Below are 24041 nucleotides of genomic sequence, written 5' to 3' on the forward strand. Positions count from 1 at the left end.
GGATAATTCTTCCCTGCTACGCTACAGGATAAACAATACGGAATTGTATAGCGAAGGGTAATACTGCTAAGAATTCAAACAGGACTTTAGTTTTGCCATTCTGGCAGATACACGCACTCACTGTGCAGACAGTTATGCCTATTCAAGCAGTGAAATCAAATATTTAAGCACGTAAGGTATTTGTGAGACTCAAGACTAATTTACAACACGAGTCGCAATAAATTAAATATTTAGATGACATTTTTCTCTGAACCGTTACGTGTTACAAAGCAACATACAGTGTGACCGCCCCCGATGGAAACGTATCCTTCAGTTTACCTGACTTTTTTTTTTTTTTTTTCACCCCAGCGGGGCCGGAATGGAATCCTTCACCTGACGTGAGATTTTAAGGGGAAAAATATATACTGCAAAAATGGGCAGAGGGAACGTGAGGTACGTCCAGTGTGTGTCGGGAGAGAACCATGAGGGGCAGGAAAAAAAGCCCCAGTAGTTCAATTCGATATTGACAGTGCCCTTTACTGCCCAGTCGTTAAGTGAGTGTGTTTGCGTATTTTACAGCTTGTGTCTTGTAACCAAATTCAGGACCTGAAAATGATTAAGCAGCTGCAAGTGAGTTCTGTTACTTTAAACCAATGATCCTGACCCCACATGATGGAAAGCAACGGGGAACGTTGTCTTCCGGCCTGGCGTTTTTATTTTAAAAGGTGGAAATTCTCTTACCGGGTAGGTACGGGGACTTCAGTCAGAGCACCCAACATGACCGCCTGCTGCAGCCGGACGAAGGCAATGAAAGGACTCTCCAAGAAGTCCACCTCCCCCACCAGCACATTGGAGGCTTCAGCATCACGGGGCAATTTCTTCATGAATTTATTCTTCAGCTGCATCCGTCAAAGAGGAAGGAAAAGAAAATTAAGTCTCGTCAGGCATGCAAACAGGGACGTGCAATAAAATTTACCCAGTTTTCACCCCCATTTCCTCCTTGGTCAGTACGTATCATCCCCACAGAGCCCACTGAGATACAAAGGCTAAGAAGATCAGCCCCACAAGAACAACGCTGATATATCGGTGCTCAGATCCAAGACGATGTTGAGAAGGTCACAGCATCCCAGACTGGTCAGGGCTGGAAGGGCCTTCTGGAGCTCCCCCAGCGCCACCCCCAGCCAGAGCAGGGGCACCTCCAGCAGTGGCACAGGACACCTCCAGGCGGGTTTGAATGGCTCCAGAGTGGGAGACTCCCCCCCTTCTCTGGGCAGCTGTGCCAGTGCTCTGCTGCCCGCACAGGAGAGAAGTTCCACCTCATGTGTTGATGGAACTTCCTATGGTCAAGGTCATGCCTCTTGGAGCTGCTCTTTCTATTTACGGACCCGAAATTATATTATTTGGGCGACAAAAAGGTGTGAAGCACTGAGGGAGATGAGTAGATCTGGGCAGGGTTTCGGGAAGAACCACCGTGCCGCCTCACTGCCCGGCCATCCGCACGATGGGGAAGGGCGGGAACTTTTTACACGTGAAAGCGCAACTCCACGACCTGCGGTCGCCGCTACAGAAACGATCAGCCTAAGGAAAGCTAACCCTGAAGGATGGTCACCAGGAGCTGGGCGCCTGCATTTCGCCCTGACGTAGGGTTAGGAGAACTTCCTATCAATTTTTGCTGCCTGATGAGTAAGAAAAGCACATGGGAATATACATATTTTTCGATGTGTATGGAGTTTAAGTCTTCATTCCTGGCAAGCCCACTGTTACCTGTGGCTCGAAACGTATGTGTGTATGGCTTCTCCAACACCATTACACCGGGACTGTGACGCGTGGCAGTCAACACTGTGTCACCTAGGGCAGCCCGTCACTGCGGAGCGGAAAGGAGCTTCGTGCGCTCCATCTGGAGATCTCCACCCCACTTCTTGCCTCGGGATGCGCACGGAGCCATCTCCTGGCTCGCAAAAGGGAGACCGCGCAGAGCCAGACATTCTGCTCCCTACACCGTGGGTCCTTCTGGGGGATGGCCTCAACTCCGGCAGCAGAACCCACCAGCAAGGAAAGCCCCATTGGGACTTCCCTCACGATATAAGCAACGCTTCTAGAAAGGCATCACAGCATCGTCGCGTTACTGAACAGTGCGGCTCAAAACTGCAGCATAACGAGCTAAAATGACCTATGAAGCTGCATTTATTGATTTCTAATCCTTCTCAAGGCATCCAAACGGTATCTGAGGTCCCGTTCTGTGCTCATCACCATTAAACCAGGGTGCCAGAAGAAACCCACTGACCAGCATCCTTCTCATCAGCCGGCTGCCAGGCTTACTCTCATTTATATGTCTTCTCCCAAAGTGTAGCTGTAGCTTCACACTAAAAACAGATCGTTACAGCCCAAAGGTTATTCTTCCCCGTTCTGCACACCTACGTATTGCACCACACCCTGGGTGATTTGGGGTGATGCTCTGTGTTTGTCCGGCCGAGGGCGAATGGCGAGGAAGGATGTACTGCCAGAAACGCCAACGGCACGGTGGGGGGTGAATGCTCAACCGGGCTACGAACCCGCAACCAGCTTTGCCAGGCGACTCAGGGAAGTAGAAAAAATGGAAAAAGTCTCATGAAAAAGGCGTGAATTATTGATTCGGCAGGAAGAAAACTGCTGGAACCACCTGACTCATGCACGCTTCGGTCAGGATTACACCCAGAGAAAACATTAAATAAGCATCAAGGAGCTCTGCGGAGGAAGCCTGGAGAAGCGCTACCAGTTCTTCCATGAATAGTGTTTTGGAGGACAGTGGAGATCACAAAAAAAAAAAAAAGGGAACGTGTCAAAATCCCAATGAATGTTCAACTTCGCTGAACAGGTTGGTCTTGCGCTTAAGCGTACGCGTCGCTGAAGAAGCACGGTGTTGGCCCAAAGGCAGGCGGCTGCCTTTCTGAACCAGAACCCACCAGCAGGAGCTCAAGTCAAAATGGCTCATTTTGAAGAGCTATTGTCACAGTGGTTTGTTTTTTTTTTCTCCAAATGAGTTTTGCAGCACAGCTCGCCGCTTTCTTAAATCATTTATCAGCTAGGTGATGGGAAGGGTGCAGTCAGCACTTAGAACCCATTTCTGAACCATTCCCTGAAAAAGCTTCGGAAAGATTTGAGTCCTCGGCAGCACCTGAGAGCCGGGGGGGAGGGAGAGAGGGATGGAGGGAGGGAGGCAGCGCAGCTGAAATCACTATATTCACTTTCCCCGCACTCTGCTAAATTGGGTCCTTCCAACCCAACCGCCAACGTTACGTTAAAGGCCACAGACCTCCGACGCTGTGCTTGCGGACGCGGCAACCTGAAAATCACAATTTCCCTCAATGCGTTGTAACGCTCCGTTATCATCAGCATCACTAAAGATTTATCGGAAACGAAAGCAATTCCTAAGTCCACACGGCTTTTATCGCAGCTGCTCCTCGGCTCTCGGGCACGTCGCTGTGCTGCAGACCTCTCACGGATGCTGCCCCTGCGGCAGAGGACACTGATGCCCAGCTCCCAACCCTGCCGTTTCCAGCCCAAAATGAAGGCATAAAGGAAAGGCAAGCGGCGTGGGAAGTGGGAAGGAGCAACAGCAGTCACCAGGGATGAGAGAGCGCCCAGGGGAGTTACGTGCCCCTGGACCTCCTTACCAGACGTTCAAAAACAATCCACGGGACCAAGTCAGACTGATTTTCCTGAATCACCCGGCATCACAAATATTTTTTTAAAGGATGGAAAGCTTCTTGCTTTCATTCGGGAGCACCGAGCGCAGCCAAGAGCGCAGCTGCCCGACAGCCCGGAGCAAGACAAGGTGAAAAAGCAACGCTTGGCCGGGCAAACGCCCGGCTCCTGCCTGGGACCCCGGCACACTCTGCACAGGAGGCTGCAGGCTCGGCCAAGGCAAGACAACACCCACGGCAAGTGGAAACTCCATCAAACGAGTCGGTACCTGAAGCATCAGAAACGCAAAGCTCACAAAACCCCACGATATGGTGCTAAAATCATAACCAGAGAAGCCCTTTAACTAGTCGCGTTGCTGCAGTGATGCTCCACAGCCTTTGCAGAACGACCTGCAAGGAACGTGTGGGCACCGATCTCGGGAAGAATCCCTCTGCTCTTACGCGTTGTAGCGGCATTTGGTCACCCCCAGCCTAAGGAAGAGTTACCAACCAAAAACCTCCGGCTCCGCGAGCTGGAGTTCAGCTAAAGCTCACCAACTTCTCAGCACCAGCCTCCTCGGAAATGCAGGTTATAATCCCGCCAGAGCTTGGAACGGATTGATTTTTTGGGGACGGAGCTCTGCAGCGTGCCAGGCGGCATCAACGGCCACCCCTGCCTTGGCACGGGACCCCTCAGCGCATGGAGCGTGGCCATCGATGCCTCGCACGTGGGCTGCTCACCCGCTGAGCATCGCTGGGATCGAAATGCCACTTGCGTGGGAAGAGCGGTCCCCATTAACCGAGACGGGACACGGCAGCCGTGTGCAGTTCACGTGCCATCTCATACCTGTTTTACCCAACGTAAAGCTTTTGCAGCTACGACCTGTTTCAAAACTCAGCCCTAAGGGAAAGGAGGGCTGGGACGAAACAAAACGTGTTGGTGAAGCGCGAGGCCACAGCTCCCGTGAGCTTTTCTGCTATGGGTAGAGCGGTCGCCTTCCCGGGCCATCACCGCTGTCCTCACCTGATAGCGCCTGCCCGGTTTGCAGTGTGCAAATCCAAAATTCCAAAATTCCAAAAAAGGAAAAATCAAAGAAAAATGTTATTCTGGTCTAACGCCATTATACGGATACAGTAGATAACTAATAATCCCTGTCTCATCCTTCCAATAACGATATTAATGAAACAAAACCAGAACGAAAGGGCCATCCACCGGCTTCACCTAAGGAAGCAACGAACAGACACTAACTTCATCACCCGCCTTCCTTCAGCCGCGCCGGATCCGAAGGGCAAGCTTGAATTCCCCGTCCCAGTAGCAGCATTTCGTTGCTACTGTCAGTGGAATTGAGCCACCAAAGCAAACACCACTGGCATGAAAAATCAAGAATGCTATCTACCTGGCAAATATCAAAACTAGGAGTTTCCGGGCTTTTGCTTAGAAGCCCAGGAAGGCGGCTTTTGGCAGTCCTGCTCTGGGAAAGCCAAGCTCCCAGGGCTATCCCATCCAGTGGGGAAAACGCTCCACCCCTTCTCTTCTTCTTTATGACCTTCATCATTTTATAAATCTCCCTCCTCTTCCCCACGCCACGCTTTTTCAAGCTGAAGACCCCGAGATTATATTCAGCTTCTCCAACAGAAAGTCCATTCCAACCCGCTCTTCTCCGCTCGACCACATTTCTACGTTCACTATATTCAGGAACTTCCAGCGTTGCACTCTTAAAAACAGGCGGTGCTTGACGTGGGGACAAGGAGGGGAGGAGCCCACGTGAAGGTTAGGGGACGCTTTGGCTGCAGGCTCCAGCTCCTCCTTAGCTCGCGGCGCAGCGCAACTCAAACCCACGAAATGCCGCTCTTCCCCCCCTAAAAGTACGGCAAAACCCCAACATCCAAAATCAACGGGGATCGTACAGACGACGGTCACAAGCCCAACTGCGCACGCGGTGCTTTGTGTAACTAAAGGAAGGCTTAACGGTCCCTGAGCACAGGGAGAAGGGATCCAGTTCCCCAAATTCCCGTTACATCACAGCCGAGCGCAGCACGGGGGACCGGCCAGCCTGGCCGGCGGCACCGGGCTGCCCCAGAGCGCGACCGAAGGCTCGGGGAAGAAACCCCTCCCCGGGGACGGGGATGGGGGAAGAAGAGGTGAAGGTTGCGTTATTTAACAGAGGCCATTTAAAAATTCACTCTACCTTCTGTTTACTCTGCGCAGGGGTATGTGTGCTCACCTCATCACGGCATCGTTTTTCATCACGGGGTTCCCACGCTCGAGCGTTGGACACACAGAGCTTTTGTGCTGCGGAAAGGTTAGTTCCCCCAGGAATCTCAATCGGCCTCTGTCCCTCTGTTGTTCGGTATCCGTTCACATATACGTTTAAGATGACCTTCCCATAAATTACCCCGTGAATGTTTACCGCAAGGGATACCTTCACCGCTCGGCGTTTTGTCTCTGCGCAGAACCCCACTACCCAGGAACGCTTCAGAGCTGCGCTGCTGATAGGCTGCAGGGAGAAACCCGGCAAGCTAAACTGCTCCCCGCATCAAGGAAAAAAAAAGCCAAAGTCAAGGAAAATGGCAGTTAACTAAACTTCCTAGAAACTTTTCCTTGCCTTCAGAAAGGTGGCAGTCATCTGTACTGGAAGACAGCTCCATCGGAGCTCCATGGAGTTAAATTAGGTCATCCAGGCTGAAAGAGCTAAAAATTAGGAATTCCTGCCTGTGACTGCGGAGATGAGGAGACGTTGTTCAAAGAGGAAAAGCAGCCAATCACCCCCACCATTCATCACTGGACTTCGCTGCCAACAGCGGGATCCCAGCGGCGCCCTCCCCGTCCGTCCATCGCTCCCCCAGGAACGGCGGGAGGGTTCCTCTCAACAAGGGCAGCTTCTTTTTTAACTCGGGAGCAGGCTTTGGCACAGATTCCCTGTTGATATGGAAACACCGGTTTGAATAAACAGTGCGCGCACCACAACAAATAAGAAGGGTTTTGTGCCTCCCTCTGACTGACCATATTCATTCAGAGCCGGTGTTTGCCCCATATACCTCCCTTCAAAAGCAGAAGGGTCAGCAAAATCCCCTTACATCAACGTATATTCATTTTCTATACGCTGTTGCATCAGCTCAGTAACGACGGGTCGCCGGTAACAGAGATTTTCTCTACGCGTCCCCTTTATTTTACACCTCCAGCAGCACAGGAGCCCCAGCGGCTCAGCCCTTGGCAGCTGCCAAGGACATTTTAACAGAGCATGACCAGGGGAGTTCTCGGGGGAGGAGGGACCAAGTGGGCGAGAGCGGGAACTTCCCCAGCTTCCAGCGGTCCGCTTGCACTGGGGCAACAAAGGGGCTGAGAAAGGCTGCGCTTGACTCTTCTCAACCACTTGCGTTCACAGAGGAGGCTAAAAAAAAAAAAAACACGTTAAATATTTTCAACTTATTAAGGCTACGCGAATCAAGAGCTAGCTTAGGATCCCGGCTCTAACACCAGAACTGACTAACCGTCCTCTGGGCGTTGCAAAGAGGATGGAAACCTTCTCCTCCCCGAAAGGTTGCTCGAACGGAGGAGGGACGCGGCTGCAGGCACGCTGCGGTTGGACATGTCTCGCGTGGGACTACGTGAAACTCCAAGCTACGCTGCCAAAGGAGAGCTCGGCTTAAGCAACACTAAGTATAAGCAAGGTCACTAATATTTCCACAGATTAATCACGTGGGGATGCTTTTATAAACATCTCCTGAAGCACTTGTGACTCAGACACTGCAACTGCAGGCCAGCGCGTGGCAGCGCAGTTTGAAACCGGCTAGAAAGCTCAAAACCGCACACAAAAGCCTATTTTGATGGGCACCGAAAATAAGAGAGAATGGGAAAGTACCACTAGCGAAACGTCCCGGCAGCGCCGGGCAAGCGGCCGCTGTTATCTGCCCCGGCAGAAGAGCAGACGGTGGAGAGCGGGGTGACCTGGAGCACAGCGCCAACCTTCCCGAGGTAGGCAGCACCCGCAGAGAGAAGTTTCGCCGGTGTAGGCACATCAGCGGGCTGTGCGGAAAAGCCCCTCAATCTCTCGGCGTACGCAGCTCGTAGCAGCAACAGGATGACTTCTCCTCGGTACAGGTCACCCAGGTAGGGGGTTCCTGGGGGTAGAGGGCTGTGGGTCTGCCACGTGGACCTGCCGGCGTGGCGTAATTGCACTGGCAACCCCTCTGACCTGCAGACGAGCCTTTAATAAAAAGAAAATCAGACCGGAGTGTGGGATGCCACCAGCAACAAAGAGAGAATTGGGATGCCCTGTGCAGACCCAACTGCTGCCGCCACTCAGAGCTCTTCTGCTGGGCACCCTCGGGGACAAAAGGCTACTGGCAAGGTGGCAGGAGCTCAGATGAGAGCAATCCAACCTCAGAAGTGGCCGAGAGACATAAATATATCAAAAAAGCTTATTTGCCTTAAATATATGTAGAAGATGTGTAACTTCAACACCTAAACCAGCAGACGCGTTAGATCTTTTCCAACCGTATCTGGTTGAACCACCTACACGTACCTAGATGTGTACATCCCCCTCGCCTTGCCCAGCTTTGATGGACAGCCCACCAGAAGCACCTGCTTTTTCTAGACCCATCTCCGCTATGGACCAGATTGGGGTCAACCACAAGGTCCTCTTTTTTGACAGTTCAAGAACCCTTCATTCGGTCTTTCGGTTTGGTGTTATTCAAGACAGTGTTAGAGAAAAACTCGAGCAAACAGCTCGACCTTCAAGAGTTGGAGGAATTCTCCTGCCGTGAGAAGTCCTGGTCTTTCAGACACCGCTCCGGTACCCCTGATGTATCTGGCAACCGAGAGCTCAGAGCCCAGGAGAGAGCAGGAAGCCTACACGTGGATTTATTTTATTAATTGGAAAACAGAAAAGAAAAATAAATTGCCCAAAAGTGCCGCCGCCTCTGCTAGTCTATCTGCATGCAAATGACCAGTACATTAACTGCTGCCAACACCTCATAAACTAGGACAAATGAAGGCAAATCACTGCTCCGCACTACTACCTCCAAAGCAGTGTTCTGCCAACACAAATACAACGAAAGGGAACACACCTCCTCTTCCCTAATTATCTTTACGAACTGCCAAAACATCAAACGAGCCCAAAGCAAAAACACGATAAACCAGCAAAATCAGAATCTGGTGGCCTTTACTGAAGCTATTTGTCATCAGAGAGGTTGGAGTCAGGGCCCTGGCGTCTTCCGCAAGACGCTCGGGACCCCGAACCAGTCCCTTTCGCAACCTCGGTGCGATACAGCGCAACGAATCAAGCCGTCATTCCCACGGCAGAGAGGAGCCGGCTCATGCAAATTACCCGCCTTCAATATTCATCATTAATACACTCCGAACCACGCGGAGCTGTTTGGGTGCTCAGCACTGCCGACAGATAGGAAGAATGAATCAAAAGCCCTTCCATAGCTACAGGGCAAGCTTCCCACGCCGGCTGGAGGCGGAAAGGGAAGACTTCCTTCGGAGGTCCCCTGTTTTTTTTTCAGTTTATTGAGCGTGGCGGTGAAAATGGGAATAAAAGCTCCCCCCCACCCCCTTCAGTTCTTCCTCTACAAACCTTCACCTCTTGCCGACGTCAATAAACAGCCTGTTACGGCTTTTTATCCCACGAGCTCAGCTGGGATCGTCCCTTTGGTGAACATCAGCAGATCCCAATGCCCTCAAATAAGAAGAGTAAATCAAGGCTGAATGGTTCACATTGAAAATACACGTGGTTTTGCTCAACCGGACATTCCTGCTCGCTGCTGCCCGCGTGTCCTCTCTACAACCTGTTCTCTACAGGCGAACCCTGGACCGACGGCACGGCCGCTTCGGCATGGCTTTGGTGGCCACACACTGTGCTGCCACGGACTGTAACCGACTCTGCACTATCAAAATAACCAATAAACCGCTTTCCCGTTAATTTCTCTTTCCACAGAGCGCCGGGCGTGACAACCGGCCCCGCAATCGGGGTAGGGGGGCGCTGTGTTTTGTCTGCCGCAGGCACACGCGATGCGAATCGATATTATTGATGCAACTTTTGTGATGAGTAATCTGCGGTTAAAGATTTTCTGCAAACTCCGCATTTTGGTAATTGGCCCTTCCTCTTGTTTCAGCTTTAAGATAATTTGCTTGCCATAAATTAAAGGGGAAAAAAAGAGTAACATGACATTTTTAATTTAGCAGACATCCCAACCTTACAAGCGACCCCGGACTTCATTACTTTCAGATTTCCACATCGTTTTACGATTTCACGCCATCTTGTTCTGACGGCAAAATTATTTCATGCCGTCTCAGAGATAAGGAAGAGAACGACACCCTTCCTCTCTCGCGGATGGCGCTTTGCCCTGGCAATTCGGGAACAGGCAGCACTTTTTTGGCTGGTCCTCTGGAAAAGGCCTGAGCGTCCTCTGTCCTTTCCTGACTCCATTCTTTTCCAAGCGGGATTCTAAGTTCATTTTCTTCGTGAAAGAGCTTAATGGTTACCCGGTAAGAAGATTAATTCTGAAAAGTGTATTAAGAAGGCAAAGAGTATGAGAAAAACAAAACAAAAGCACGATCAAAGCAAATCCAAAGAAAGGATAAACCCAGCCCTTCCCTGAGGGGAGAGGAACCAACCTCGCAGCGTTTCATAGAGGTACATCTGAGTGCTTTCTGTGATTTTAATAAAACCGTATCGCCCGTTGTTATTACCACTGTCTGGACTCGTGTCGGTGTGCCTTGGGACCCAAGGCGTCCCAGTTGTGCCACTGCAGATATCATCCCTCGTCCTCAGAGCTCTCTGTTTTCTAACTCATCTTTGCCATCTGTGAGAAAGCCACCGAGCTGGACGGGACGTCTGACCAGGTCCTGTGTCCGTGGAGCGAAGCAAAGCTCGGCTCCTCGTTATAGAGTCACGGGGAAACTGAGGGGCCTTGTCTTCTCTCGCTCCTCTGGCTCGCTTACTGTTTCTCTGTCCCTGGAGGAGGCCAACCCAACTGTCACCACCATCCCTGGGCATTCGCCTTTGAACATCGGCACCTCTCCTGGTGTCTCCACAGGGCAGGACGAAGCAGGTCCTTGCAAACCTCAGGGAGGACATCCTCCAGGAGGATGCTCTGAGAGAGCCTCAGGGCAAACCTAAGCACGTCCAACGCTCTCTAGCACACTCCAGCGCCGCGTCCTCGCCTAGACCTCACACAGTTTTAACACTTCTCCACCCTGCTGGGACAGAAGCACCCACCTCACCCAGGTGCTGCCGCGGCACAGGTGTATGAAAGCTTCAATGCATCTGTCGTAGCCGAAGGCTCTTCACAGCTGTCTGTGGTAGCAAGGCTTCTGCAGACAGCGAGGCAATTGCCCAAGAGGCAACCAGCCCACCAGAACCCTGAACCGACTCCACAATTCCAGCTCTCCACAGGGACCAAAAAAACAGCGCAGGAGACCAGGCTCGACAACAGGCACCTCCGAGAAGTGCCTACGTTTGGAGGGATCGGTCTGGCCTTTCGCCTTTGTAGCTGAGGTCCCAGCTGCTTACCGCCCCTAACTGGATTATCTAAAAAAAACCACCCCAACCCAGGCCACCTGCAAGCCGCCCGGCACAGGTGACCGCGCTCGAGCACTGCTGCCAATAACAGCTCCAAGAGGAGAGAGAAGTGGCCAAGTGTATTAGATAACACGCCAACGCACGCCGCTCTTCTGCATAGAGCCTTCCCCCTCCCGGAGTGTCCTCTTCTGACCTCCTCCAGGCTCGTCTTGTTGTCTCTAACCTCAAAGGCTGTCCTTGGAAACCACCGGTTGTTGCAAACATGGAATTGAGTGGAAAAATTCGGTACTCGGTAGTGGTGAGGCAACTCCAGCATGCCGAGAGGTCTGCTCCGGGTTTGGCTCCGCAGAGAACGATCCCAAACAAAGAATTTTCAGGGTCGTACAATGGGAGACACCAGTTTTCAACTTGGACCTTACAACATCAAGGGCAACGAGAAGAAGGGAAGCCACAGGTGATGCCCAGGACCTGCCTGCTTTTCCAAAAGCATGCGAGGGAACTGTTGCTAAGCAGAGACGCAGCATCTAAGGATGGAGATCACCGGGGTTGGAGGGTGGTAGTTGGGTGAGAGGACTTTCCCAGGTAGGCTGAAAGTATTGGAAGGTACGGCTGCATCAAAATGTCACAGCTGCTTCCACCTAGATGAGCGTACAGGGCAGGGGCTGTCCTGAGGCACGGTCCCGTGTCGCTCTCCACGTTGTCACGCAGATGACATCCAGAAATGACAACCCACCCTGCCAACCTCAAAAAGGGAGGGCTAGAGGTCATGCTGCAACCACAAAGCACCGGCCACCAGCACCGCTCCAGGAAGAGAAAGAGACAGAGACGGAAACAAAAAGAAATAAAAGGGTAAAATCTTCTGAGGAGCACCATTCAGAGTTTGAAGAGAGAGAATCCAGTACCTCCACATTAATTTCACTTAGGTGTCTTTCTGCTCAGTCAGAGCCCACCGAAACACCGATTAAAGGAGTATTCCGGCTATAATATCGCTACGCCGTTAACCGCACCGTCCCAATTAGCATTAAAGGTTGCAGAACTGCAAATTAAGGATGTAGGCAGGCAGGGAAGTTACTGAAGGTATACGGAAGTCTGTTCAAAGCCTTTCTCCCTTCAAAACAGGGGCACAGAATACCCTCCTTTATCTTTGCAAAAAGAGCGATCCGCGAAAGAGCCGAGACCCCAGTCCTGCTCCAAGCAACTGTTATAAAGTCACTTCAGCCGCTTCTTACACGCGCGCAAATAAATAAAAGCTGGAACAGCCTCTTTCTCCAGCAGACTCAGCCCTCGCTACGTGGCCTCATTAACTGTCAAGCTTCCAGATGGGATACCGAAATAATGAAAGCCAGTCCCTCTGCTGTCAAGGCAAGAAAATCTCTTCTCTTTCCAGCGCCTGTTGTCGAAACGTGATGGATTATTCCCTTGCCTGCTGTACGGCATGCGAAGTTCTGCTCAAGAGAGTTGCCGGTCACCCCAGTCTCACCAACTTTATCAAGACGGGAGTTTCGGTCAATCAGTAACGAAAACTGAGAGCTAAGGTGATTTCTCAGGCCAGCTTGCGAAAGGCGGGCAGTACAAGGGCTCCATTGTGCAGGGTTCATCAGCAGGACACGGGCTAATTAACCAAGCGGCTTTTTGGAACTAGTTAGTTTTCAAGTAACGGTTTTCACTACAGTCGGGCATTATCTACACTGAAAGTTCAAAACTCTGGAGCGCACATCCAAACTGCATTTTTTTTTTTAACAGATCCCACTATTAGCGCTACCGAAACATCTATTTCCATACCCAATTCTACACACACAAAAAAAAAAGTCTATTATGCGTATGCATCCACAGACACCTCAGCAGGAGGGGCAAGTGAGACTGTTGGCACTCCGGAGACCTACGCAGCCTGCTGCAGCGTTCAGACCCAGTTTTCTGCTAGCCTGTCTATAAGACCCCAATTAAAAGGTGATTAAAAATATAACACATGGCAGCCTTTCCAGTGAAAAATAAAAAGCTGTTTTACAATCCTGCTCTTTCCCCAGGAGCGGCTGCGTAGATTAGAGGAAACAGGTATTTCGCAAAACCGACCAACCGATATAGAAGTGCGCTACAACTCGGAGTGACGCTCAATGCAAAACGCGTTACCCCCCCTTCTCTTTCTGTGAAACTACATTTATTTATATAAATACCGATTTCTTTTTTAAATCTTTAATTACTCCGGACTCACTTTTCTACACCGATTCTGCTGCTGTGCCCCTCTAAGGCAGATTTGCACTTACAGAAGATTGCAACCAGCCATCATTTGAAGGACCGGAGCCATTTGCAGCCCGGCAGCACCACTGCCTTACCCAAATCATTTCCCAAAGTAACTCGCATTTGCATTCAGAATAACCATGGGGCGAGAGAATGCTGAAAGACACCAGAAAAAAAAATAAAAATAATAAAAAAAAAAAGATTCTCCGAAAGAAACAGTCACGCTTTGAGAATAACCCACTTTTTGAACCAAGACAAAGGTTTTTTGAAATTTGCACAGAGCCCTTATTCAGCCACCAGTTTTCCAAGAGTTGAAATAAACTCACTCTTACCCCTCAGACCCTTCAACCCTCAGAAAGGACGAGAACGTGCACAAAGACCGCCCGTATGATATACCGCAAACATTACCCTGGTCTAAGAAACTGGTCAAATTCGTGCAGACTTGGCGCTAAAGGCCAATTTTAACTTAATTACTCCTCTCCGTTTTGGAGCTGTTCTTCCACGGTTTCGCATCAGGCCTTTCCGAAGCACTGGAAAGGGTTGCACAGGGTGAGGTGGCATCTTCTGTCCCACCAGCCACTGCAGTGGGGACGTTCCTCTGAACGCTCCTGATCTACCCCGTGGCCCTCGCGGACACACGCCCTGGATGCTGCAGGACCTTAGTTCCTCTGCAGGTCCCCCCTGTAACCCCTGAAGACCCTCTTCTCAGCAGGAAGAGGATCCAAAATACATCAATATCTGGATATTGTCCCTCCTTTCTCATGGGTATCGGCAAGACGCCACGTAGGTGGTGTCACCTGCTTGAGGCCTTGCAAGAGTTTAACCTGCTGTTTTCAAGGGCTGGTGCTTACCAAGTGGAGGATCCAGTCCCAGGACTTGGAAATACTCTACTCACCTGGTTCCTTCAGCCTCTTCTTCTGCTTCAGTTTTATGGTACAGAGCCTCTTTCCCCACCATCCAGCTCCTAACCGTACACATCACCAAGCGGAGTCTGAATCTGGAGCTTACCTGATCTTTCTCAGGCTTGTCAGAGATGTCGTTCAGACTGGTGGAAGTCAGGTTTCTGTGAGTCATGGCTGGGCTGCCTGTAAGAACAATGTCGACACCAATTAAAGCGCCCGTTGCGATCCAGTCAGAAGAACACAGAGGCTCAGGCTACAGCAACACCCTTCCTCGCACAAGGGAGGTCCGTGTGGGGAACTTCAAGACCCTGACAGGCTGCTTTCTGTGACTTGACGTGGCACATGGGATATTAAGATGCTAACACTTGGTTATCTCTGACCCACAGCATTCCCATGACTCTTAAGACACCAAAAGAATCTAAGGATTTGCCATAATTCCTTCCTATGGGAGAAAAAGCAAAGCAGCAAGAGGCCGCAGACCCCGATGCTGCTGGGTCACCCCCGACCCAGTCACAGACCCTCCAGAGGGCTGGGACCCTTGTGGCCACTCCAACCTGCCAACCCCTCGCCTTAGCTCTCCTACAGAGATGGCATCTGCCCTGGGCTTCTCAGCGTCCCCGACTTGGGTAGGCAGCGCGCACGGCGAGGGAGGTTGGCAGCTCTCGGTCCCTCAAAACAGCCGACAATAAAAATCTACCTTTCTTCAAGTAAACTCCCGAACCTTAAGAACTTTACGGATTAAAACAACGCGTCCACCGCACTGATGGGCCAAAAGTCACTGATTCCTGACAGTGGACACCCCAGAGAGATGAAGAACACCCCCAGAGACAAAGAGCTGAAGTAGTTCAACTCCACTTCTTCTTCGAAGACCGACCCCATTCGTCCATAATCCCAACCCGCGGGCAGTCAAGCACCGCAGAACAGCGAGTACGGAGCTGCTTGCTCCCTTACGGACTACTTATCCGACTTATTGTCTTCTCAGAGCCCAGCAGAACATGTGGAAACAGCTCTAAAGAACTTGGAAAAAAGCCCCACGATCTCAGAATTCGGTTCTACGATCCCACTAAAAGCATCTGGAGTTGAAACTGAAGAAACCCAGAATTAGCCATCATTGTAAGAAAAAGGAAAATAATTTAATTTAAAAAAAAAAAAAAAAGGAAGAAAAAAGGCTTCTGGGATGGATACGGTATCATAAACCACAGCAGTCGGTATGCATTTTTTCAATTATTCTGAAATTTCCCCATCCCTTCTCACCCACGCTGGCAGGAACCAGAAGCACAGCAACAGGAGCTGTTATCACAGAGTTTCTGACCATGAACAGAACTGGAAAGACAGAAAATACTCAAAAAAAGAATCGGCGCTGAGGCATCTCCCAACTTAGGCTATGTTACGAGACAGTATTGATTAAACTTATGCTTTGATATTCACACCAAAATGAAAGTCCAAGTTTTCTGCGTTCATCAGCTCCGAGTGCAAAGCTCTGTGATAAATCAGCATAACCAGAAAGAAAAAAAAAAAAACCCCAAAAAAAAAGAGCGGGAAGAGAAAGATGTGGACTCCCAGAGTTGGGTTTTCTTTCCAACGTACTCAACGTACGTGGAGATAGATTTCAAGCATCCTTTCCTATGAGTCACCTGGAATCACAATACAGCTGCTGGGCGTTATTGCCACATCCAGGAACGTCAACACAGCAAAAGCCACGCACAATTAGATAAATTAGGTATCGTAAAAGAGGGATCCCCAGCTTTTCCTCCTCCTGCTGTTACTGCGAGCCGGATTTAAGACCCCACCTATCTCTACAAAGCTTTTACAAATACGTTTACTCACAGGGTGAGAAACGCCACTCGGAAGACTGGTTTAAGCTACGTATATTAGTAACCATTTTCCTAATTAATCATTAGGAAGCCAGACTCAGAAATGTCTACAAATTTCGATTGAATGTTTTGATATAAATCTGTCGGTAGGAGATAAACACATAAACCAGGAAAAAAGTGATGAAACTTGCTGACCTATGTTGTGTCTGTTACATGGTGTAGACATGACTGTTCCTAACACTTTCTGTGATGTGGCTATTTAGTAAGGATTTCTGTTTGGCGAAAAGCAAACAAAAAAAACCCCAAATAAACCCTGGTTTTTATAATCCCGAAACCTAGGGCTCCTTCTTCTTGTACGGTGTGATTAATTATATTTTAAAGGTTGCACAGACACTGCCAGTTCTGGGAAATGTTTGACGAGTATATAACGTACCCATAAATTAAAATTAAAGAAGATTGAAGCCCGATGCAGAGATGCACAGGGCTGCTTTGCAAATCTGAGCCGATAACATCAAATAAAGAATCAGAGAAGCGCTTTCTTTGAAATGCGAAGCTCGTTGAGGCTGATAATTGGTGTCCCGCAGCTCGGGGAGTGGAAGCAAAGTTTCTATTGGTTTCTATCACCTGAGTGCTACTGAGTGAAAGAAATCAAAGAAGAAAGACTTTGGTAGAGATCAGGAGAAGTCCCAAGACCCGCAGCGGTGGGAATACGGGCTGCCTGCTCTCGGAGCGGGGTATATCCCACCCTGCCCGGGGCCGCTGGTGGGCTGGGGAGAGCTGCTGCCCTGCTGCGGCCGGTGAGACGGCACTGCACACATTGATCCCTCTCCTTCAAGCCCTACCATGAGACTTCCGAGTCCTGGCGTGGCTAACGACTCCAACTGAGAAGGAAATAGCGATGGCTTCCAAAAAGAAAACCCTAGGGATTTTATTTTATACAGTTGTTTACCGCTGTTTCAATCTATTTTGTTCAGGAGAGCTGCACTACGCAGCTGGAGAGAAGGCGTCTGCTGAAGGTAGCCCTTCATTTTCTGTAGACTGCTTTCATGGTTTTCCAAATTTCTTGGTCCAGTTCGAGGGCAAACAGGCTAAAATCAGGGCGCACAGCTTTCACAGCTGGTATTTTTCCAGATTACATTTGTTTGCTTTGTTTATTAGTTGTCCAAGGCTCAATGATCCTTAGGAGATAATTACCCTTCTTTCCAGAGGAAGCGGCTAATGACTTTATTGCCTCTTGCTAGCAGCCTCTTTCTCCCAACACGATCAACATAACCACATCAAACTCCCAGCAGCTCTTCTCAAGGCATCCTGCATTTATTCCTGACCTGGAGAGACCCATGTGCCAAAACACTTGTCTGACTTTTCCCGTTGCCTGCACCCCCTCCCTGATTTAATAAATACCACATGTGCCTACAAACATGACCTTGACTATAGAATCGATGGTTTGGGTGGGAAGGGACCTTAAAGATTGAGTCCCACCCCCCGCCCTGGGCAGGGACCCCTCCCCCCAGCCCAGGTTGCCCCAAGCCCCGTCCAACCCGGCCTTGGACACCTCCGGGGATGGGGCAGCCACAGCTGCTCGGGGCACCCTGCCCCAGGGGCTCACCACCCTAAAAATACAGAATTTCTTCCTAATATCTCATCTAAAACCATTCCCCCTCGTCCCATCACTCCCTTCCCTGATCCAGAGTCCCTCCCCAGCTCTCCTGGAGCCCCTTTATGGATTGGAAGGGGCTCTAAGATCTCCCCGGAGCCTTCTCTTCTCCATCTCTAAAACCACCACAGCTACAGCAGCACTACCACTACAAGGCTGAACATGGAGAAACACATGGAGCCTTCAAGTGAGGGACATGAGACAAAACCCTGTACGACAAGACGCACGAACCTCCGGGCAGAGGGCTCGCAGGAAACTCCTTCCGTCACAGCTAGAGCGCTTCGGATGAGGAATGTCCCCCTCCTGCCCCTAAATCCCTCGCTGGCAATTCAGCACCGCTCTGATATTTTCTCGAAAGAAACTCCGTCTGCGACAGCACTCTTATTTCGGTCAGTGACAGAAACCCTACCAGGAAGGAGGACCTGGGCCCGAGAAGAAAGCCAGCCTGCACCTGCACGCCTTCCCGAGAGTTATCCCCACGAAGAGCCCTGAGCACCTTACCCACAGCTCCAACCTCTCGGCACAACACACAGACCTTATTCAGCCCCTTTTGCCGTCCCCGGCCTGGCCTTGCATTAAGACATCTGAGCGCCAAAACTTTACAACGTGCTCTTTGTTCCTTGGAAGTGGAAAGCAGCTCATAATCCCAATTTAAGCACTGCTCTCGCAGGCTAAGACGATTCTTATCTCCTTGCAAGAAATTTTACACTTAATGCTGACAGCCAAAACCTTTTGAGCGTGTAAACGGGACTGTTCTCCCCTGAAGTTGGGCGCCTGCGCATCTCATCTTTTGAAGATGCCTTACAAGGTCCTCAAGTTCAGACTAGTCCCGCTCAGTACTGACTCTGACGATCTCTAGAGCACAGACTGGAAACCACAAGCTTCACCTTGCACTAGCTGTGCTGACCTAAGGAACTCGACAGTATCCCAGCCTGCATTAAGTTTTCCCCAGATCCCGGGATTTATCTGGACTGCCCAGCAAAGTCACTAATGGAAAAATGCCGCTAGAAACACAAGACGCAACACGCGCAACGTTGGCTCGAAAGCCACTTGGCTTTGTGGACACCGTGGCCCAAATCTGTACAGCCTAAAATCCTTCTGACTCAGGTTCCTAATGGTTGTGCGCCTTTGAAGACCCAAAGTCAGGAAGGACATGTCCAATACTCATTTTTTACTGTTCGTATAACAAGCCTGCTCCTGAGAGCAACTCCCTGCGGAGACTCAACCATTGGGAGGCTACCGTGGACCAAGGTCATCTCAGTCTCTGGGGTAAGCCTAGCGGCACCGCTTCTGGGAAAGACCTGAAAGAGGGGAAAAACCCCAACCTTAAAATCCTGGGAGTCCTCTGCTGAGCAGCTTCTCTGAATTGAGAGGAACTTTGGGGGCAGAAGGAAACAAGAAGCCTCTCAGCCTCCGGGTTCTCAGAGCCCCGAGCAAACCAGCGGAGCGAGAAGCTCTCAGCCAAAGACATCGGCACACCACGTTCACCCTTACGCAGTTTGCTAACTAAGGATAATTTCCTAATTCGGGCCTAATGTACGTTACTCTGTCTCTGGCAAAGGTGACATGAGCATCTCCTTGGCTGCGCTCAGCCGGGCGCTGGTGCAAGAATTAAGGTAGGTGATCCAAACCCCTCCGTGTTATTACCTCATCCTACTAATAGGCTCGACAATCATCTTTCACAGGGAATATCCTGAAATTCAGATTTCTGTGGATCGCTAGGATCTATTATGAACGTCTCTGTGCCATCAGTGCAATAATGCCTTCCTGGGGGAACCGGACACTCCTCTGCCACCAGCCAGGCTCCTGATGAGCAACGTTCTACAAAGGAGAATCACAGAAACGGGGCCTGAGAAAAGCCCGGCTCATCACTGAGGGAGGGATAAAGCTGGCGGGGCCCGCTAGCTGGGTGAAAAAGGGACCCTATTTTTGCATTTAATTGACGTGGAAATTAAAGTATTTAAGCTGCACTGGTGGCAAAATTCACGAAGCCCTTTGAGCGGCTGAAGGTTATTCAATAGACGGCAGAAACGTCACCGCGTGGCTTCTGGAAGGGATGCCACCGCCTGACGGGTAGATGAAGGAGAAAAAAAAAGCAAACCAGAGTGAAATCGAGCAGCGAGAGGGGATAGTGGGGGTAACACGGACAGCCAGAGCAGCGGCCGTTCCGCCGTCTCCCCGCGGTTAATGCGGCAGCAAGCGTTAGGGGACCGGCTGGTGGGAGTCTGCCCGTTCCTCTCCTCTCCTCGCCTCTCCCCCAGCCCGCCCGCCCGCCCCCTGCCCCCACTTACTGAGCCATCCCACGCTGGGGCTGCGCCGCACTCCCATTTCATCGTCCAACGTGCGGGTCGCAAGGCAGGGCACGGAGCTCTCGAGCGGGCTGCGTGCTTGTGCGGTGCAAGCAGGAGGCAGTGGCAGCAGCGAAGAGGAGGAAGAGAGCAAAGTTGAACAAGTCAAAGGGGGGGAAACGAAATAATGAAAAAAAAAGAAATTAAATTTAAAAAAAAAAAAAAAAAAGGCAAGAAAGAAACGCTCAAGCAATTGCACAAGCAAGCGGGGGGGAGACAGGGTGTTGGAACAGTCGCAGTTACACACAAGTACACCTTTCTGCATAGTTCGGGGACCAAAGCGGGAAGCCCGCTCATTCGGAGCATGACATCTCCTCTGTAGCTCCACCTTCCAGCGGTCAGTCGGCAGGTCTGGAACCAGGTTCCCAGCCCCGCTGCCTAAAATTGAGGAGTTGAACAACTGAGAGGCGGTTGTGCCGAGCTGTCCCCAGCTGCGGCGCGGGCAATGAGAACGGCAGACCCGCGGCGCTTTTGAATACAAAAAAAATAATCCGGTCACGTCCCTGTAGGAGCCAACTTGGAGCATCCTGACCCTGCAGGTACCCAGGCACACCGATCCGGGCTTGGAAACGCGCACCTTGTTCTGCAGTGCTTCAAATAATGCAAACAGCTAAATACCTCGGCGGGGTTTTTCAAGCGCCCCTTGAAAACACCCAATTTCTGACTTACCCTTCTCTTCCTCCTGTGCTGCTGCGATTCAGCTGACACCATCATTCAACTCTCTAAAGGGACCGAGGCCGCAATTTGTACGAAAAACACTTAACTGCATGAAGCTGAACGCTTAAAGTAGGCTGCAATTTGTACGAAAAACACTTATCTGAATAAAGCTGAACCCTTAATGTAGAATACAAACTCGAGAGGAGAAAAGTTGTCGTCTGTTGCTGACTATCCTCCTCTCAGCGCATCAGCCAAGGCGCTGCAGACAGCCTAGATGTTATTTTAACCGTGTCATTTTAACACTTGAAGAAGTGTTATTTTAACCCTTTCCAAACTACGCTGTCGGCGCAGCGAAAACAAATGATGCTCCGGAGGTGTTCGGGCAGCGCAGACACCATCCGCACGGAGACGGGCAGCACGCCGCTCCTCTCGGGGGTTAAACACTCACACTTGGAGGCGTCACAGCTTTCTGCAGCTCGGTTTTTAGTACGACTCGACCCCTTCTCTTCCACGCTTTTGCCAAAGGCTCTCACAGGTGCTAAACGATTCAAAACGCCGGCAGGCAGGGACGTTTTCCAACAAAAATGTCCGAAATGCCGAGCGAACGTCACCGCCGGAGCACCGGCAAACACTGATGAGAGAGTCCTCCAGTGACCACGGTTCCCATTGTATGGAGCGGCAAAGCCCCGGCAGAGCCGCGTTACAGCCCAAAGGTGTGCCAGCCCCAGAGCCCTTAGTGGCTGTGGGATTTATTGCAGGGCTTCGCGGCCAGGGCTGTACCCCGCGCCAGGAAAGGACACGGAGAGCTCTTAGAAAGCCAGTCGAGACAACAAGACGTGTGCACACAGGGAAAAAAAAAAAAGCTGTCACAAAAAAAAACCACCCCAAAACCCTGCAGGAGTTCAATTGAAATGAAAGATCGTGACGTCCTTGTTGAAGGCTTCATACAGCCCAACCTTCCGCCAATAAAAGCAACACAAAGCTGTGTCTTTGTAAAGTAACTTTGAGTAACTGGTACAGCTCTGCCTGCTCGGCTTTTTGATACTCATCTTCTTCCCGCTGAATGGACAGCAAAGGAGTGCTCTGATTTATCCTCCTCCACCCGGTGCCACACGAGAAATCACCATCTTTTGCCCCATTTCTCTCCCAAGAGCAAAAGGATTTGTGAGAAAACATCCTCCCACCAGCACGATCTCAAGGTCAATCTTTATGACGCAGCGGTGAACAAAAGGCGTTCAAGCGCGCGCCTTCGCCGCTCAAAAGTTGCGTGGTTCTGCCAACCTGATTGCTCCTCAGCCTTTATCTTCAAAAAGAGGAGGGAAACGCGGGATGGGGCGAGGGAGACGCCAGAGATGCTCCGGCAGCAGTGCCAGCAGCGGGAGCGCGGGAGGCAAATGACCATTTTTAGGGCACTGAGTTTCTATATGCGTTTCCCGTAACGGCTCAGGGCTCAGTCATCTCAGGAGGAGGGAATAAGGATGCGGCCATAGCCGCAGAGGGGGGTGCTTTATAGGGAAATTCACAACAATATGCAATGGAGTGAAAATAAACTCATTTTCACAGGCTGAGTCTTAGCTCCTTCTGCTTATTTACCTTTTTTTATGCATAAAGAATATCTCAGGTCATATTCAAAAGTTTTAACTATGATTGAACATAATAGCAGAACAGGAGTTTATACAAGCTTAACGTGAAGCTAATGCAGGCAGAGGGAATTTTAGAGCCCCTAAGACTTAGTTATTTAAGCGCTCTGAAATACTTGATAAAGGCACCTCGATTATCTTTGAGAACCACAGCCCACGGGATATTTCCAGATTTTATATCTAAAAAAATTTGTCATTATTTAATTTGGGTTTTAAGTCTAACTGCCCTGAAAAAAAAAAAAATAAGGAAAACCACGGGCAGAATCTGTGCTAATGACATTATCATAGAATCATGGAATGGTTTGGGTTGGAAGGGACCTTGAAGATCATCCAGTGCCACCCCCCGCCCCGGGCAGGGACACCTCCCCCCAGCCCAGGTTGCTCCCAGCCCCGTCCAACCCGGCCTTGGACACCTCCAGGGATGGGGCAGCCACAGCTTCTCGGGGCACCCTGCGCCAGGGGCTCACCGCCCGCACAGTGGAAAACTCCTTCCTAATATCTCATCTAAATCTTCCCTCTTCCAGTTTGAAGCCATTCCCCCTTGTCCTATCACTACATGCCCTCGTGAAAAGTTCTTCCCCAATGACTACGTTAAAGTGTTTCCTAAAGAAATGTTTTTGAAATTAATTTAATACAATCAGGCACCTATCAAAATCATAGGTTCCAAATCAGTTGTGATTGCCCAGTAGGAACCAGTAAGTCGCATAATATTTTTACACGTAACCCACAACAGGGTCTGGTGCGGCTTCAGTAGAGGTGGTTTCGTTAACAACCCTTAATGAACACTCAACAGCCATGTCCATTGGGGTGCTTTGCCATTTCCATAAACGTGTTTTATGGGTAAAACCAGAGAGAAGTTCCCCCTGTTACCGGCGGCAGTAAAGGGTCAGTGGAGCCGAAAGCTCGACTGACACCCCAGACAGACCGACCCGCAACCCTCCTGCGCCGAGGCGAGAAGTGAGGGACGCGCCGCGGGGCTGCCGTGCTCACCGACCCGGTGGTGGCATCAATACTGCCGGAAGGTTTCGCTGATGCCGAAACGAAAGGTAGAGGCTGAAAGGAAATACCTACCCGGAAAGCAGCTCCGGGGAAACTGAGGAGCGCCGGGGGCTGGTGGCACTTTCATTATCGTGATTAGCCACGTTGAGAGGCAGCTGCACTCCTGTTGGCCTCATTAAATTTTTATCTGTCTAAAGGACAAACTCTGCCTTTCGAAGCACACACGAGAGGCGCTCACTGAGCTCTGGGCAGCGTGGTATAACTCGATCAAATACATTCTGGAGTTACTTTTTCATTAAAGTGTAAATAATAAATAGCAGTAACAGCTATTCATGAAGAATTTCCCTTTGTATCTCCCTCTTTAAGTCTCAAAGCGCTTGACCTGTCATGGAACATAATGCATTATATATTCTCGTAACACATAAACATCCCAGGTGGGGAAACAAGAGGCAAAACAGCACGAGAGGAGCGGCTGAAGGTCTTCAAGTGGGGCTGAGCAGAGCCAGGGCTGAATTTCTTGAGAATCGGTCCCCCTGAGACAGGACCCGCTCAGCCCCTTCCATTGAGAAAAAGGAATGAATGAAAAACGAAGTCACCTAGGATCCGAGTGAAGGATCGCAGA

At 50.4% G+C, this 24041-nt stretch overlaps 1 protein-coding gene across 2 annotated transcripts in view; it reads right to left on the bottom strand.

Annotated features, from left to right (window-relative positions):
- Positions 1-24041, bottom strand: part of SLC4A4 (solute carrier family 4 member 4) — a gene marked incomplete at its 3' end in the record, with an annotated part of 159107 nt that overhangs the window by 55663 nt on the left and 79403 nt on the right. For both annotated transcript variants that reach the window (XM_082482028.1, XM_082482027.1), the window contains exons 6-7: positions 14414-14490; positions 721-878 (exon numbers count right to left, since the gene is read on the bottom strand). In XM_082482028.1, coding sequence (XP_082338154.1) covers positions 721-878; positions 14414-14490 — 235 coding nt within the window. The remainder of the gene's footprint in view (positions 1-720; positions 879-14413; positions 14491-24041) is intronic.

This window comes from Vanellus vanellus (assembly GCF_965231255.1).
Source record: "Vanellus vanellus genome assembly, chromosome: 4".
Lineage (NCBI taxonomy): Eukaryota > Metazoa > Chordata > Aves > Charadriiformes > Charadriidae > Vanellus > Vanellus vanellus.